The sequence below is a fragment of the Aspergillus pseudotamarii genome (genome assembly GCF_009193445.1).
Source record: "Aspergillus pseudotamarii strain CBS 117625 unplaced genomic scaffold BDV38scaffold_16, whole genome shotgun sequence".
Taxonomy (NCBI): domain Eukaryota; kingdom Fungi; phylum Ascomycota; class Eurotiomycetes; order Eurotiales; family Aspergillaceae; genus Aspergillus; species Aspergillus pseudotamarii.
In genome coordinates, this window is record NW_022475030.1 from 392737 (window position 1) to 409514 (window position 16778).

A 16778-nucleotide genomic window follows, 5' to 3' on the forward strand; every position below is an offset into this window, starting at 1 on the left:
ACCTTCTCACCAGGAGGACCGAGTATGCATAAGATATATGTCAGTACTACAGTACGATGAGGAAACGGAGCATGATCGGCGTAATAGACCTATAGGGATAATATCTTAAGCATGTATTGGTAGTATGGTAAGAAAAGAAAATTACCATCTCCCAATACATTGATTACACTGAATACATTCATTTACGTTGCATTGGGTGCCAATGATTGGCTGTTGTTTATATTTTGCTGGGTCTTATGATTACTGTTACTATTATTGATGAAATGTTATTATTAATATGGAGTTCCCCTCCCGGAGCCGAGATCGATGTCCCAAAGAAATGGGAATTTGAAAATACGTACTCCGTACTCCGTACTTAGAGAAAATGAGGAGAGTGTGGGAAAGGAAAAGGAGGGCCCCTCATACTAAGAAGGGGAGCACGGACAGTGTACCAAACTCGCGCACAGAGCCATTTCGGGTCCTTCGCCATTCCCAAGCATGCGGATCTAGATTCCTCGCCGGGCCATGTCCGCACCGTCATCTATATTAAAAAACCACATATTTGTCGGGAAGAGAGCAATGATCCCACCTCCCCCTCTTCGATTCCCAAACGGCTGTGGATCAGCTAATACTATCTACGATCACCTAATCTCGGACTGGTTCTCGAGCCAAAAGAACCATTCCCCTCATTTGGCCCCCCTGTCCATTTTACGATAGGTTATCGTCTGCAAGGCACAAGGAACTACCCGTACACACGTACTCTCGCCATTGGCCCCTGCTTTTCAGATAGATATTGTCTGTAATAATACGACCTGTATGGTATGTCCCATATTGTATTTCAAGCAGTGATCCAGAGCCCACTCATCTTCCGTGTGTACATACATAGTAGGTACAGGATCATATCCACTATAACTTCACGGGTCACGGCATTCTTTCACATGACAATGAACAAACCCAAACCTAACAAAAGCTATTATGATCAGACAATGAGAACAAGTCCACCACTTCTAAAGAACTTAATCAAGTACCAATACCTGGATCTACCATGATCAAGATGTCTCTGGTACGGAGTACTGTAATACACATCCCCACGTGGGACCAGGTATTGATTTGGTACCTTCTTATTTGAGTCCTTGGCACTACACCCCTGCTACAACTGAACTGTACTGCGTAACTGGAGATAACGTACTCTTAGTCATCTTTTCTCCTTGGATGCCCTAACTAACAAAATTTTTAAAAAGTTAGATATCAAACTAGTTGGTAACCTGGGTTCTTTGACGAAGCATCCACCACAGCCCAAGGGAAATACTGTATCGCTCAGTTGCCCCACCGTAAGCGAGTATTGTATGATTGCTTCCCATACGATGTAGATATTATTGGAAGTTGTTGCCTTGTCAGAAACTCGACTCCATACACTATGCATCAACCTCCCGGACAAGCATATGTGGGGATTTCACACCAGTGTTGGTCTGTGACTCAAGTGTCTCCAGTCGCCACCCCATTGTTACATGATATCTGTTACCGAGTACACCTGGTCATGAAGCTCTGGGACGGTGGGACCTAGGTTAGTAGTACTTAGGTACTCCATGCACCATTATCTTACCCCTCATTTAGGGTTATTAGCATATCATATTAGATGTCAACCACACCAGCGCAACGCTAATGCGATGACATGGCCCCCGGCCATACTGCCGGGTTTTACGGTTTAACTTTCTTTAGCCCCCAGGGCACAAGCACGGATTGGCAGGCATCAGGACACGTCGGGAGTTACCTTGAGTCCTCAACTCTCCTGTAACTTACTTTCCGCGCTCACGGCTCAGTTTCCCCGAAACACCGCCGTCAGCAGTAGTACATAATAGTGGGGACTCCGAAGGTATCCTCGGTTTGATCTAGATAGTCCCGGATACTGCCCTGCTACTGATATACATATCTCAGTACTTGCCATTCTTACATGCAGTAGTAGTATATTCTATACCGGGTACTAGTGGCGTGATTGTCGACTCGGAGGGGAGGGGGGCGAAAAGTGTCCCCTCCAACATGTTAAAAGCAATATGCGAACTGCTAAGTGCGAGTGGTCATACTTGCATCGAAGGATTTTGGATGCATCAATTCTATGGATGAATCTTGACAGGTGCAGATAAAGTATATGCATGACCTCAGAATAACATAACCTGCCTTGCCATTTGAGGAAATCGGTGGTATTAGTATTGATGAGGTTCCAGGGATGCCAAAAACCCAAAATGAAAATATCGAAGAAATCTCGGAGAATAGTTCCCGGACACACAACCCTTTCTAGTCTCTCGATGCATGCCACGGATTGAGTGCGGAGGAACCGAAGCAAGCGTACGGAGTACTCCGTGATCCTTCCAGGCTGTATTAACCCTGCCGGCAAATTACCTGGTGATCCCTGGCAACCAACCGTTAGTGGTCACATGACATACACATGACCGCCTGGTTCTGATTGGTCGGGTTGGTCTTCATGACAGCCGTGACAGGCGAGCATTCCAAGTAACTCGGCGGGCTGTCACTTAATCTATCTGTAACCCATTCTTACTCTGCATGCCGTGTAACTTACATCGTCTTTGTTGGTCGGGTTTTAGTTAAGTAGAGGATCTGTATTAGATACCAAGCATGCTCATAGTGCAGCGCGTATGGTTCCGTACCTTGCTGTTTCCTTTCTCAATTCTTAAGTATTAGAGTTTTCCATGTCTTTCTTACCACTACCCGGTTTGTCAAGTGGCTTCAAGGACTATCGGCGAAGCGCAATCACTTCAGCTGGGGGCCGCTCCTTCTCTTGAACTTCCCGGCAGATGTGTTCTACTTCTAGCCAGGTAGCCCTTCCAGGCTAATCCCAACTAAAGACAACGGTAGACTAGACAACCCCATGGGGCCTGTCATGCTTCTCCTCACCCATATTCTCTTGAAGTGGACAAAGGGCTACGAGTTTTGTTATGATTGTGTCTCATGCTGGCGCTCTAATCAGGACGGGGGCCAACATGAGAGGAAAGCAACTCCAGATCGAGTTTCGAGACCTCATCTTGCCCTGCGATTTCAGACATGCTAATCGTGATGTAGAGTCACGTACCATGCATGCCAATGTATAATGTCGGAGTGGCGCGAGTTGTGTCTATTTTGCCTATTTGCGCACGAGCCTTTCCAGACCAATCTTGCATGCTGTGCAGCGTGTTGCTTATGGAGGTAAGCCTGATGCCTTTTGTAAGAAGGCTCAATGAATGAGCTTGTCTTGTCCTATATGAACGAAGATCTAGAGGTTGGAGTCCTCTGATGATTCAATATCTCTGGCAGCATCTCGAGATTGGCATCGTCATCCCTAATAAGTCGCCCTTGCTAAGGAGAACTTCAAGAATAGCCATGATGGTTGTTTTATATTGAGTGCTTCTAGAATAGTATCCACCAAGAGCCGATGGTATATAGGTTGTTTCTCGAATCCCACCTGCTGGGTTATGGATAGCGTTGTAGGCCAGAAAGCAGCTCTGGCATATTATCTAGCTAATAGCATGTAACTAACGTACACTATAATGAGAGATTATTGATGGCTTGTGGTACCATCATTGTGCTTTGTTAGGTATTAATTATCTCTAGTCTTATAATTCCACGATCATATTCCTCGTCAGGAGTGAGTTCATCCAAGGATGGGGAGTCAAATAACAGTCCAGCCTTTGAGTTTCTAACACAATGAACTTGGGCTAGCAATGCGAGTTACATAGGATACAAAGGGAAGAAATAAGCGGTTGATGCCACATCAAGGTTACTCAACACTTAGCTTATGCCTTTACCAAACGTTCAGCTTTCATTATTCACTGCTTCAAGAAACTCAATGATTATGTTTGTTGAAGTAGCTTGCATGTCCATATCACATAAGTCTTAGCTTAATAAAGCATTGCATTATAAATACTGCATGGACAACTTTTCAAGCCACAACCTACCATTAGAGCCGGTTGAGCAAAAAGCCTGAGGACCTGTATGATTCTCGAGATATTGCCAGGTAATTTGCGGCCCTAACGGCGTAAGACATTTCACTATACGTAACTTTATTCGCCAAAGCTCAAAATACCGCAGCGCCCTACTGTCTCCCGATGGAGAACGGCACGACCTTTGCTTCTGCATCTACCTCTCTCGCAAATTGGCAATTATCGCAGCGACGCCTCCACTGGACTGTCCGAGCTCCCCAGGAAGCAACTAAAAGTGGGGTACGGCAAGGCAACTAGTCCACCAGCTGCTACGTAGCTCTAGTACTCTACAGTACAGAGTAGGCGTGGTCATGAGTGGAGGAGATCCTTCGACGCAATTCGGATATAACAAAGGGCTATCTTTGTCTCTGGTACTACTACATGCCCCACTCCTAGCCCCTCCATATGCAGCGCCTTCGTGTCCCTAAACATATTCGGAGTGGCGAAAGATATCAATGAGAAAACAGCTAGTCTGTCCGTTTGGTAAAAGGTTGTTGACAAAGTAGATGCCCGACGGGCCCAGAAGTTGCTGTATTTGGCAACACGTGCCACTTAGTCACGTTTGAACGACATCAGCCACACCCCACTAGCTGCTCAGCCACAATGACGGCCGCGGCCCTCGATCTCCAGGGGAAGTCAAAACACTTGTCTCAGAACATTTTCTGTAATACAGTGTGCCAAGTGGTCAGTTCTTGATTTATGCTTGCTTTGTGAATATATCCGGATGTTCTATACACCAGACGTTCTATCACACGAACAGGATCAGCTCACTCGGTCGTTGATGGTGAGGCTAGACCATGGAACCACTTATCTCCCCCGACCTCTATCCTAATTCAGTCCTCCCAGACACCTTCTTTTTCGCACTAAATTGACCACCGCCATGGACGATCTGAGCGGTCTGAACTGGAATTCCACTTCATCCAATGACCCCCGTAAACCCCCACCTATGGGCTCTGGCCTCTTGTTTCCGAATGTGAGGCGCAATGACATCTCCGGCCGATCTACTCCTCTTTCTGCCTCCTCCGGGGCGTCAAACCCGCCCTCCAAGTCTGCGACACCGGACAAGGACAGCTTCGCGAATCTAGTGTCTTTCAATTCGTCTAACCCAAATAAGAACCTTTCCCTTATCGAGCAGCAGAAGAGGCTACAAGAAGAGAAAGCCAAGAAAGAGGCGGAGAACCGATCTCGGTTCGAAACACAATATGGGGCGCAAAATGCTCAGTTCTGGGATAACCTCGAGAAGGGTGGCAACAAACTGGCTGCAATTGGCATGACCTCTACTCAGCAAAAAGCGCAGTCCGCCGATGAAGATGATCTTCTTGCAGCTTTTGACGCTTCGGCACCTGTTGATGCGTCGACTCACTTCCCCGTACCTAGTCCAAGCCCGTCCCCACGGGTAGACGCCAGGGCGTCGCAACCCATCCCCAATGGATCCTCTCCGGCGCTGCAGGCCTCTGGAATGTCGTTCATGGATGACGATGATGACCCTTTTGGCCTTAACCAATTGAAACCTAAAACAGATCCTCCCCCGCCGCAACCTGCACAGACTGACGATGATGATTTCCTGGGCTTACTGGGTAAGCCCGTTTCTGAAGTTCGCAGACCAGAACCACCAGCGAAGCCTCCAACTCCGGAGCGCGCAGACCCTACTCCATCTCCAAAGCCGTCAAATGGGATTGACCGAGCAATTGCGGAGCTCGTTGATATGGGATTTCCTGCCGATAAAGCTAGCCAAGCTCTACGCATGACGTCATCTGGAACTGATGTTCAAGCTGCGGTCTCATTACTTCTCACGCAGGCACACGAAGAATCTCGGCAAAAGTCTAGGAATGGACCAGCGGTTCAAGAACGCTATCCGAGCCATGAGAGCCGGAGCAGAGATCGTGCTGAGAGGTCGGATCGCGATATGCCATCGTGGATGCAACAGGAGCGAACCCACTCTTCAAGGCGCCGCGAGGATAATCGGTCACCTTCGACAGCAGACAAGGATCCGTCGCAGATTGCCGCTGCCTTCGGCAATAACTTGTTGAAAACGGCAAACTCGCTGTGGAAGACTGGTAGCAAGAAGGTTCAACAAGTCGTTAATGACTTGAACACAGATCAAGATCCGAACCAGCCCCGGTGGCTAAGAGATCCGTCTTCCCGCGAGGAATCCTTACCTAGGGAACGCCGGCGCACTCCTGATCAGTCTCAGAAGCAGCCAGCTGGATTCACTGACGAAGCTCTTCTCCTCGAAACCGGTGTAGATCCTCGTGTTTCACGCAAACCGACAAGGTCCAACGATGTACCCCCACCTCGCGCCCTCGGCAGTAACTATCAAAGCCAGCCTTCTCCAGTTGGTGACAGAAATATGCAGCAGCCTGCCTTTATGCGACAACAGCAGCCAAGTCCGATGAAAGATCCCAGAGCTCGATTGACTAAATCTGCAGTAGAAGAACAGTCAGCACAAGCATATGTTAGCCCAGCGAGAAGAAAACGGCCAACCGCACAATCTCCAGCCCCTGCGCAGAACGTTAACTTATTCGAATCTCCAGCTCCACAGCCTGCCGAGCGTCCTAGACCGTCACCCTCCCCAGCTCAGCCCACGCGGCCAGCTGTTACATCTAAACCTCTGCCTGCGAGGCCAAAAGCTCCGCCCCGAGTCATTCCTCAAGTATCTCAGGAAGCTCTTGCATCCACGCATCGCCATCGGACGAAAGCGGCTGAAGCTTATAAGCGAGGTGATTATGCAGCTGCCCACGAGGCCTTTTCCGCAGCTCTGTCGATGCTGCCGGACAAGTATCCCCTTGCTATCATCATCCGCAGCAACCGTGCCATGACAGCACTGAAGGTTGGTGAGCCTAAGGTGGCAATTGGCGATGCAGACACTATTCTGGATGTGATTGGCCCTTCGAAAGGCGAGGCCGAGATTATCGAAATCGGAAGTGGTGAACCCAGTAAACCGATGAAGGATTTCTTCGGTAAAGCCTTGATGCGTAAGGCCGAGGCCCTAGAGCAATTAGAGCGATGGGCAGATGCTGCACAGGCGTGGAAACAGGCAGTTGAGAACGGCCACGGTGGTAGCACCAGTATTCAAGGCCGCAACCGATGTGAGAAAGCTGCCGGTATTAGCAAGCCTGTTTCGAAACCTTCAGCCCCTGCTAGGCGGCCGCCTGCTCCTGCACCTAAGAAATCTGCGCTTGATGACTTGCAAGGTGGCAGTTCTTCATCTGCGAACTCCGCCGCTGTTAGTCGGTTGCGAGAAGCCAACAAAGCTGCTGAGCGTGCCGATGAAGAGAAATTTGCTCTCACAGAAAGTGTGGATGCTCGACTAGCTGCCTGGAAGAACGGCAAACAGGACAATCTACGAGCGCTTTTGGGCAGTTTGGACACTGTTCTGTGGCCGGAGGCTGGATGGAAAAAGATCAACATGTCAGAACTGATTATGCCGAACAAGGTCAAGGTGCAGTATATGAAGGGGATTGCAAAGGTGCACCCAGATAAGGTACGTCTGCTTCCCAAGGATACTATATCACAGCAGCTAATGATTGATACAGATTTCTACCAATGCCACGACGGAGCAGCGAATGATCGCTGGTGCAGTGTTTGGCACGCTGAATGAGGCATGGGATAAATTCAAGGCAGAGAATAATCTATAAGAATCAACCTCGTATTTACTGTTCTAGCTGACTAGAACAATGTGCTACTTTAACGCCATACCCACTATTGTTCGGATTTCCGCTCCGCTATTTCTATGCTATGGAATAGAACTGCGTAGGATTAGTCATAGATCCATATTGTACATAGGTGACTTTACACGTGTCATGAAATGAAGGCTTTTGTTTCCCTTTCTCTGAAACAGGGGTCAATTGTGTATATATATTCCTTGGAAAAAGACCCTCAACCCGTCATTAGTATTCTTTGTTGACTTGTCAGATATGACTGCAAATCTGGTTCTGACCCATGATTAGCATGGGATATCGGCGAAGTAAGAATATTTACTCAAGACAGAACATAATACAGCACCCAAAATCATGGTTCTAGTAACAGAGGTCTGGTACCCTCTATTCTTTTTGGGACTCCGTCTCCAGTTGACTTTGCTCTTTCCTTTGCAGATCTCGTTGCTCCTTTGCTTCTCTTTTCAGTTGCTTCTTGCTCTTTTGTGGCCCCTGCGGCTCCTGTACCCGGTTTGACGGCCATTTCTCACGGCAGCGCTTCTCATCCTCCTCCGTCCATTCTCGAGGCAAAACAGCAAAGACAAGGTAGGATGTATGATTCTTAAGGTCTAGTTCTGACCTGGTCATCATACGACCTTGTTTATATACTGGGACCTCAGATCCTTGCTGGCGAGCGGGCGTATCGGTATCAGTTTTAGGGGCAGGGGTACTGTCGCCGTCACTTTGATTCTGGGTTGCACGGAACAACTGGGAACGTTCCTCAAGAGAGCGCGTTCTCTCAACCGCTTCGTCAACGGACTTGGGGAAGACGACTGTTCCGCGAATATTCTCGTAATCTAATCCAACTCGTTCTCGCTTGGCCTCGATTCTGCGGTTGTTGACTTCCACCATTGAGATCCCCAGCCAGCCCAATTGGCGGAGTGTGCTGATAGTGCGCTGTACCTGTTCAAGACAAGGAGAGAATGTACATATATAGACTGGGGATGTAGGATCAAGCGGTGATTCCGTGCCCTCGGGTGGGTTGCGAACGAGATGCTTAAGAGCTAGCCAAGGAGCAGGCAGATCAAGGAAGATCGCATTCGCCTTCGGGGACTCGCCCGTCTTCGGGTCCCCGAGGAGGAAGCCATCCTCATAGACATCACGGTGTGTTACCTCCACTAGCCCATCGAGTCCGTGCTCGTTCACCTCCACGCGAATCTTCTCCGCACGCTGCGCGTGGAACTCAAAGCTGCAGACCTTACCAAGTCTTCTCTTTTTCGTCGATTGATCATCTGAAGGATATCCATTGAACACAGCTCGTACGGAGGCATGTGTGAAAGAGCCACTTCCAGCTCCCGCTTCAATTACGGTGCTTCCCGGGCGCGCGCGTAACCGATGGAGGATGTAGCTGTAATCCGGTGTGTAAACGACTTGAGTACGATGCGGAAGGGACGCGGTCCATAATTCCGGTGTTGGGTAAAGAAGGTGAAGGAAACCGCTGGAGGCGGCTACTGGGGTCTGCGGAGAAGGTTTATCTTCGGCCTGGGTGGACGAATCCAGCTCGTCCGCTTTCCGCTTCAACTTCTTGGATTGTGTGCGGCCCCGGGATCCCGTGTCCACCTTGGATGCGATAATCTGGGAGCCCCATGGTTGATCGCAAAGAGTGCTATGCGGAAATGAGCCGAAGCGGGTGTTGGTGACTTTTCCTTCCTTATACCCTGCGTTCTTTTCGTCATGGAGTTGGAGAATCGTCGGGATCGTCTGATCTCTGCGGAGTTGAAGAAGTGCAAGACTGTCGAGCTGCGACTGAGAGCCGGGGGTTAAGAAGGGGGAAGGCATTGCGGCTGCGTGTGGTGTTGCCGCTTTCAAATATTCTTTTCGCAATCGCAAAATCTCGGACGAGCTCCAAAAGCTTCTATCATTCTGGGGCAAAAGTCACTGAAGATCCAATCTAGACCTGACTGGGACAGCCGTTAGGGCTCAGGGCTAATAGATTAGGGCGATGCTCCCACCGCATTGAAAACCCAACTTTTTATTGGTTGATGATCCTCTGACACATCCATTGAATGCTTGACTCAGGTTGGTTGTCAGGCTGGCCTACAGGCAGTGACCCCTCCCGTAGTTTGGATTATTTGTCCCTCTTTTTGTAGCTCCGTTCCTGATGCCCCTCACCTCTCACCGACTTCCTCGCCTGGTCTCCCATTTCCTCACTAATCGGTCGAAACAACGATTGTCGCTCTTTTACCCCGTGGTCCTTCTCTCCAGATCCAGATCTATGGCCACCGCGCGCCAACAACCGCAATGGCAGCAGCCACCCCTCCACCCTGAGGCCGAAAAGAGCCTGCCTCCTTTGAAAGTTTGGAACTCGTTAACACGCTCGAAGAACCCCTTTATCCCCATCGATAAGGACGGCAAGAAAGTTTCTTGGTATGCGTGCGGACCGACTGTCTACGACGACGCCCATTTGGGCCATGCTAGAAACTATGTTAGCACTGATATCATTCGGCGTATCATGCGTGACTACTTCAAGTTCGACGTGAATTTTGTCATGAATATCACAGACGTTGATGACAAGGTACGCTATGAACTGTATCCTTTGCGATCCAGGCTGCCTTTACGACATGGTGGAATGCGACGCTGATGAGTCACAGATTATCCTTAGAGCCCGGCAACAGCATTTATTCACGGAGTTCACTTCCGAGCACCCTACGATCGATGTCGAAGTCTTAGATGTTGCCAAAAAAGCGTACACTGCATACCTCAAGAAGAACCTGCCATTACTGAGCCCAGATCTGCCCGCGTCCCAATATAAGGATGAAGTAGAGAAGACCTACGCCGTTGTGCTGAATGGAGGACCCCTACCAGGCAATGAGAAGGCCGGTGACGATGAAGCGAAGGCTAAAATGCACATTAAAACTGTTGCTTCAGCAGCAAAGGTGATCGCGGAGGCGGAACGCTCTGGCGAGCAGCCTAAAGGCTTTGCGGAGAAGTTCTACACGGAAGCTCAAGATCTCCTTCTGCCGTACCTGGATTCATTGAGGGGAACCTCGATCAATGCAGACGACCATGGCATATTCACCAAGTTGACCAAGAGATATGAGGAGCGGTTCATGAAGGATATGCGGGATCTGAACGTCCTCGACCCCAACGAAATTACTCGAGTAACTGAGTATGGTGCAGAGATTGCTGATTTCGTGGAGAAAATCGTGAAGAATAAATTCGGCTACGTTACGGATGATGGCTCTGTCTACTTTGATATTGAAGCTTTCGAGGCTGCTGGCCACCCATACGCCAGGCTGGAGCCCTGGAACCGTTCGGATAGCAAGCTTTTGGCTGAAGGTGAAGGCTCCTTGACAAAGAAGGCTACAGATAAACGATCTGCATCTGATTTCGCCCTTTGGAAGGCTTCGAAGCCTGGTGAGCCTAGCTGGGCGAGTTCCTGGGGTCGAGGAAGACCTGGATGGCATATTGAGTGCTCTGCCATGGCTTCCGCAAGGTTAGGCAAGCAGATGGACATCCATTCGGGTGGTGTCGACCTTGCGTTCCCTCACCATGACAACGAACTTGCGCAAAGCGAGGCATACTGGGCGGACAGCCATAGCCATTCACACGACGAACAGTGGGTTAACTATTTCTTCCACATGGGACACCTGTCCATTCAGGGCTCTAAGATGTCCAAATCTCTTAAGAACTTCACTACCATTCGTGAAGCATTGGAAAGGAAGGAGTGGACCCCACGGAGCTTGAGAATTGTGTTCCTGCTGGGCGGCTGGAAGGATGGTGTCGAAATCACCGATGACCTTGTCAGCGCTGGTAGCTCGTGGGAGGAGAAGGTGAACAATTTTTTCATCAAGATGAAGGACCCTGCTGCCCTACAAGGCTCCAGTACGGATGATACTCTCGCCACTGCTTTGGCAGATGCCCAGAAGGCTGTCTATGAGCACCTGTGCGACTCGTTCAACACCCCGGGAGCCATGTATGCCATCTCTGAGCTTATCACGAAATACAACAGCGCCGACAAGTCGACTGTGGATCCCAAGGACGTTGAGGCTGTGGCCCGGTGGGTGACCTCCATGGTCAATATCTTTGGCCTCAATGGCAACGCTGCTGCCGACAGCCAAGAAATCGGATGGTCTGGTATTGACGTCCCAGAAGAGGCCAAGCCCTTCCTCCACCCATTGTCATCCATGCGTGACTCTCTGCGACAAGCCGCACGGGCGAAGGAAGGAGTCAACGCCAAGGTCATTGCTGAGATCGTCGATCGTGAAGCTCTTCCCGACCAAGAAGTCACTGAGTCAACGAAGCCTTATGCTGACGTCTTGAGCAATTTCCGCAACAAATTGTCGTCACTCGAGGAATCGACTAACATTAGCAAGGAGGTTTTGGCACTCTGCGATCGTGTTCGCGATATGGATTTGTTCGAAGTCGGCGTGTATCTCGAAGATCGAGACAACTTGCCTGCACTCGTTCGCCCGGTGACACGTGAGTTGATCCAGGCTCGGGAAGAGAAGGCCAAGCGGGCACAGCAAAAGCAGCTCGAAAAGGAGAAGAAGGAAAAGGAAGCCTTGGAAAGGTTGCAGAAGGGCAAGCTTAGCCACCTGGAGATGTTCCGGACAAATGAGTATAGCGCGTGGGATGACGAAGGTCTCCCCACCCGCGATGCGGCCGGCGAGGAGATCGCTAAGAGCCGGGGTAAGAAGCTTCGGAAAGACTGGGAGAGACAGAAGAAGCTGCACGAGCAGTGGCTGGCCAGCCAAATGGGAGCAAAATAAAAGGGTTAGGGTATTTTTGGTTATATTCGCTTATACCTATATGCATTGATGGCGTTTTTATTCCTCCAGCCATAAAGGAATCTATATACATATTTTTCGGGGCTACGGGTGTCTATTTGATGTTAGAGATATGGTCTCGTAGGGACAAGCACTTTGTTCGCCAACCGCAGAGAGAATGGCTGGTCATGGGGTTTGTGGCAAAGGGAATCATGTGCTACGTATTATCATTTATAAAATCACCGCGTATCACATGCGGAGATGACATTGGCCACAACCTAGCATGCAATGAACGCGATGAGAACGAGTTTCGCAAGATCTCTATTTTATGCAGATATGCTGCCATGTCATCGATCATTAAGGAATTATTTCCCCAGCTATCAACCTGCGGCACTCCCCCGCACCCTTGTTCTACCCCAGGGCCGTCCTGAATAGTAATCTCGCCGACCCGACCGTCGGTCGGCCACGAACCTCGGTAACTCTTCCCCACGGCAGAATCTCCGCGGGTACAAAGGAGTCGCATTCCTTTTGCTGATCCGAAGGCCACTCTTTTAATAGCCTGTTGTTCGTGATACCCTTCATCGATAGATTATACATTTTCTGTTCATATCCGTTATTGGAGCCACCGTCCAATTCGCCGCTATCTAGAAGTACATACGCTCAATCTCGGTTACATACAGCTTAGAACAGGAACAAGATGGGCTTCAACACTGCACTAACAAGAAAGCTAGGCATCACAGGTACCTAGATTTACATCCCCGGATATATTGGTGCCTAACTAATCGCCCACAGTTCCTGTCGTCCAGGGTGGTATGCAATGGGTTGGATACGCTGAACTCGCAGCAGCGGTCAGCAACGCTGGCGGCCTTGGAATCGTACGTATACATCAGATCATATGCAAAAGCAAATAAAGACAATATCGCTGACTATCCAGCTCACTGCCCTTACCCAACCAACCCCTGAAGACCTCCGCAAAGAGATCCGGAAATGTCGGTCCATGACCAAGAAGCCCTTCGGTGTCAACCTGACTCTCCTGCCCGCCCTCGTGCCCCCAGACTACGCTGCCTACGCCCAGGTGATCATCGATGAGGGTGTCAAGATTGTCGAGACGGCCGGAAACAACCCCGGTCCGGTGATTACCCAGCTGAAGAAGGCCAACACCATTATCCTGCACAAGTGCACGACCATCCGTCACGCCAAATCGGCCGTCAAGCTGGGCGTTGACTTCCTGTCCATCGACGGTTTCGAGTGTGCTGGTCACGTCGGCGAACACGACATTACCAACTTCATCCTTCTCAACCGCGCCCGTCAGGATCTGGGTGTGCCCTTCATCGCATCGGGCGGATTTGCAGACGGATACGGCTTGGCCGCGGCCCTGTCGCTGGGCGCCGAAGGTATTAACATGGGCACGCGGTTCATGTGCACACTTGAGGCCCCCATCCACCACAACGTGAAGGAGGCCATCGTGAAGGCCGAGGAGACAGACACCGCTCTGGTGCTGAGACGGTGGAAGAACACAACCCGGCTGTTCGCCAATAAGGTCTCGAAGGAGGCGCTCAAGGTGGAGAAGGAAAGCAAGTCTGGAGAGTTCAGCGATGTTGCCCCGTTCGTCAGTGGCAAGAGGGGTAGGGAGGTCTTCTTGAATGGTGACGTCGATTTCGGAGTATGTGTATCCTTTTCTTGCTTCGCCTTTCTCTCTCTCCCTCTCCCTTCAGTAGTAGTCCCGGGGAAACGTGCCGAATCCTTGCTAACCGTTCCATTTTAGGTCTGGACCGCTGGTCAGGTTATCGGCTTGATCCATGATATTCCCACCTGTGCACAGCTGCTCCAGCGCATTGAGAAGGAGGCCCTGGAATCGATGCAGCGGAACCAGTCGTTGTACACGGCAACGCCGCAGAGCAAGCTCTAAGTGGCTGTTTATTTTGTTCATACAGATTTTCTTCGATACTTTTTGTTACTGGCCACAGAGCTTTTGTATGTAAGGCATAGAACTACTAGTAGTGATACTACGGCAATGCAATGATGACATGGACAGTTAGAGCATGACAAATAGTAGAGCCATCCCTTGCAGCCCAAGGGGGTTTCCTTGAAATAAGCAGAAAGCCACAGCCCCCCCAAAAAAAGAAAGGAAAGAAATAAACAAAGCCAAAAATTCAACAAAAAACAAAAAATAACCCCCGACAACCACGAAGTCGGAGTATTGATTAAAAAAAAAAAAATCCCCAGAAATCGTACACGTTCGCTGCACGAAAATGGGCTCTCACGAGCCCGACCCCAAGATTCAGAAATTAGCCCTAACCCGCAAAACACCTCAACATTCAACATGTTTGTATGTACAACACTCACAACCTCCAACCCTCCCTTACTCTCACCCGAAAGTCCAGGATACATGAAATCAATATTAAGATCAGCCCCTGCAATCACCATAATAACCTCACATGTAGACAAACTCCCGTCCACACACCGTCACACTTACCAATCAAGCCCATCCTTTTCCCCCACGGAAGTAAAAAAAAAAAAGATATACTACTATCTAGCAACACAACAGCCTTAACACGAACTGCATCCTTACATCCCATTCCACCTGCTACCCTGCCCTCCTTACGTTTTAGTCCAAACTCAACCCCCAGAAGAACTGCACAATAAGCATAGAAAGCCGAATCCAGGAACCAGGAACCAGGAACCAAAGTAAAAACTGCTAGATAGTAGTAACAAGGGCAACGCATATAACCCCTCCCTCTACTCTAAGATCACCATCCCTCGTTCACTCACTATACACCAAGCAAACTACTCCCTCTATCCGATGCAACAGGGAGTAAAAAGTATTTGGTATACATCCCCAACTGCATAGGTCAGGTAAACATCCTGCAAGAACCAACGCACCTCGACTATCCCGATATCACATTCCCCACCTGGGGTGTGTTCAGGGAAAGAAAATAAAAAAAAAACCCTCCACCCCCCGCAATCAATATAGCCCAAAACGAACAAAACCAAACAAAACACAGCGCTTTATCGATAGTCTTATAAAACCCCTCGATTGACCCCTCATCGCCTGTGACGAACGCTGTCGTTCAAGTCCAGACGAAGTTTACAAGCTGGGAGAACAGAAAAGGAAACAATGAGTTTCTTCTCTAAGATCTTCAGATCCTGCCTTCAGGGTCGACGGAGGCAGAGACAGAAGCAGAAACATGATCGTGATACCCCGCCGGCTGTGCCGCCTAAGGACCCTGTCCCTTATTCATGTCCCCCCGGGGTCAATCCCGATTTGGTGAAAAAGCCTTCTATCCGGATTGTGGAGAAGGATGAAGGTGATGAGGGGAGACCCGGGTCTCGGTGTGGGAGTGGTTATAGGGGGAATGTGGTTGAGACACCTGTGAAGGTGTCTGAGGAGACTATTGTTGCTGTTGAGGGGGACACTGGGTTTGAAGGTGTGGAAAGAGATTTCAAGGATGAGGAAGGTGAACAGGATGAAGAGAAAGGGGATGATCATGACAAGAAAGACGACCGACAACCGCACTGCATCCCCGAGAGACCGCAAAGGAAAAATACCGTCAAGGGGCCCGAAGTCAGGAGTCGGATGATCGAAGACATCCCCGAAGAAACCGACACAGAGACCGAATCGAAGATAAAAGCACCCGACCAAGAACCGGACACAACAATCCCAGCCAAAGACGAAAAAGGCATGCCAGCCTGGCGGGTCAGTCGGCGCAAATCTCTCGTCGAAATCATCAACCTCCTGCAGGCTACTGCGGCGTCGGCGCCCAAGCTATCTAGCATCCGACTCCCCAGCATCCCGCCCAAATCGCCGCTTCGCACGCGCGGCTCAGTGGCATCACTCTCTTCATCTGTGTCCTCGGCCACGATGACGGAAGATGAACCCGCTAATCTGAAGAAAGAACGAAGGATGGCCGCGGTGATGCTTCGCGGTGGTCGGTTTGGAAACCGCAAATCAGCGGACGAGACGATGATAGCATCAGCTACGGCTAACGATAAGGAGAAGCTTCTTTTTTGCTAGGAATGGCGTTTGGGGTTCGGGGTTTTTTCTTTGGTGTACTTGGTCGATATCGGGGGGTTTTGTTTCCTTTATAAGGAGGTTTTGGACTGGAATTTCTTGATTTGTATACTATTGTGGGGGTTCTTGTACAGGTGATTTTGTTTTCGGTGTGGCGTGGTGTATGATATAGGTGTGTTCATCTTTCTTTTCGACGATGTTTTATGTATGAATAGTATCATATTCAAGTGAAAGAACATAGTGGTCATTGATAATTCTTGGAACCGTAGCGGGTATTAAAACTTGGGTAGACTGTTAGTATTGCTCACGAACTATGTGTAGTGTCAGAGCCATGAGGATGATAAGTTTGTGGTAAATTAGATCAATTAGAGAGGACTCTATGTTGCGACAAACTCGACACTGATACATCAAA

General features: G+C 49.5%; 6 protein-coding genes across 6 annotated transcripts; 4 read left to right on the forward strand and 2 right to left on the reverse strand.

The window, feature by feature from the left end:
* Positions 1 to 4830: 4830 nt before the first annotated feature.
* On the forward strand, positions 4831 to 7588 carry BDV38DRAFT_269929 (UBA/TS-N domain protein; the record flags this gene model as incomplete). Its single annotated transcript, XM_032057053.1, has 2 exons — positions 4831 to 7434; positions 7487 to 7588. 2 exons carry the CDS (start codon positions 4831 to 4833, stop codon positions 7586 to 7588), a joined length of 2706 nt encoding a protein of 901 aa, XP_031915493.1.
* Positions 7589 to 7772: 184 nt separating this feature from the next.
* Positions 7773 to 9822, reverse strand: trm61 (tRNA 1-methyladenosine methyltransferase subunit GCD14). The gene is made up of 2 exons (XM_032063475.1): positions 9615 to 9822; positions 7773 to 9546 (listed from the first exon to the last, which is right to left on the reverse strand). The coding sequence occupies exon 2, from the start codon at positions 9422 to 9424 to the stop codon at positions 7994 to 7996; it is 1431 nt and encodes a 476-aa protein (XP_031915494.1). The 5' UTR covers positions 9425 to 9546; positions 9615 to 9822; the 3' UTR covers positions 7773 to 7993.
* A 275-nt stretch (positions 9823 to 10097) lies between these two features.
* BDV38DRAFT_269931 (cysteine--tRNA ligase) lies at positions 10098 to 12357 on the forward strand (the record flags this gene model as incomplete). Its single annotated transcript, XM_032057054.1, has 2 exons — positions 10098 to 10160; positions 10237 to 12357. The coding sequence occupies 2 exons, from the start codon at positions 10098 to 10100 to the stop codon at positions 12355 to 12357; spliced, it is 2184 nt and encodes a 727-aa protein (XP_031915495.1).
* Positions 12358 to 12704: 347 nt separating this feature from the next.
* Positions 12705 to 14272, forward strand: BDV38DRAFT_51846 (NAD(P)H-dependent flavin oxidoreductase). The gene is made up of 4 exons (XM_032063476.1): positions 12705 to 13094; positions 13147 to 13229; positions 13289 to 14017; positions 14120 to 14272. The coding sequence occupies exons 1-4, from the start codon at positions 13052 to 13054 to the stop codon at positions 14261 to 14263; spliced, it is 999 nt and encodes a 332-aa protein (XP_031915496.1). The 5' UTR covers positions 12705 to 13051; the 3' UTR covers positions 14264 to 14272.
* On the reverse strand, positions 14200 to 15126 carry BDV38DRAFT_51804 (uncharacterized protein). The gene has a single exon (XM_032063474.1). The coding sequence runs from the start codon at positions 14779 to 14781 to the stop codon at positions 14281 to 14283; it is 501 nt and encodes a 166-aa protein (XP_031915497.1). The 5' UTR covers positions 14782 to 15126; the 3' UTR covers positions 14200 to 14280.
* Position 15127: 1 nt separating this feature from the next.
* BDV38DRAFT_51773 (uncharacterized protein) lies at positions 15128 to 16670 on the forward strand. Its single transcript, XM_032063473.1, has one exon. The coding sequence runs from the start codon at positions 15473 to 15475 to the stop codon at positions 16367 to 16369; it is 897 nt and encodes a 298-aa protein (XP_031915498.1). The 5' UTR covers positions 15128 to 15472; the 3' UTR covers positions 16370 to 16670.
* Positions 16671 to 16778: the final 108 nt, after the last annotated feature.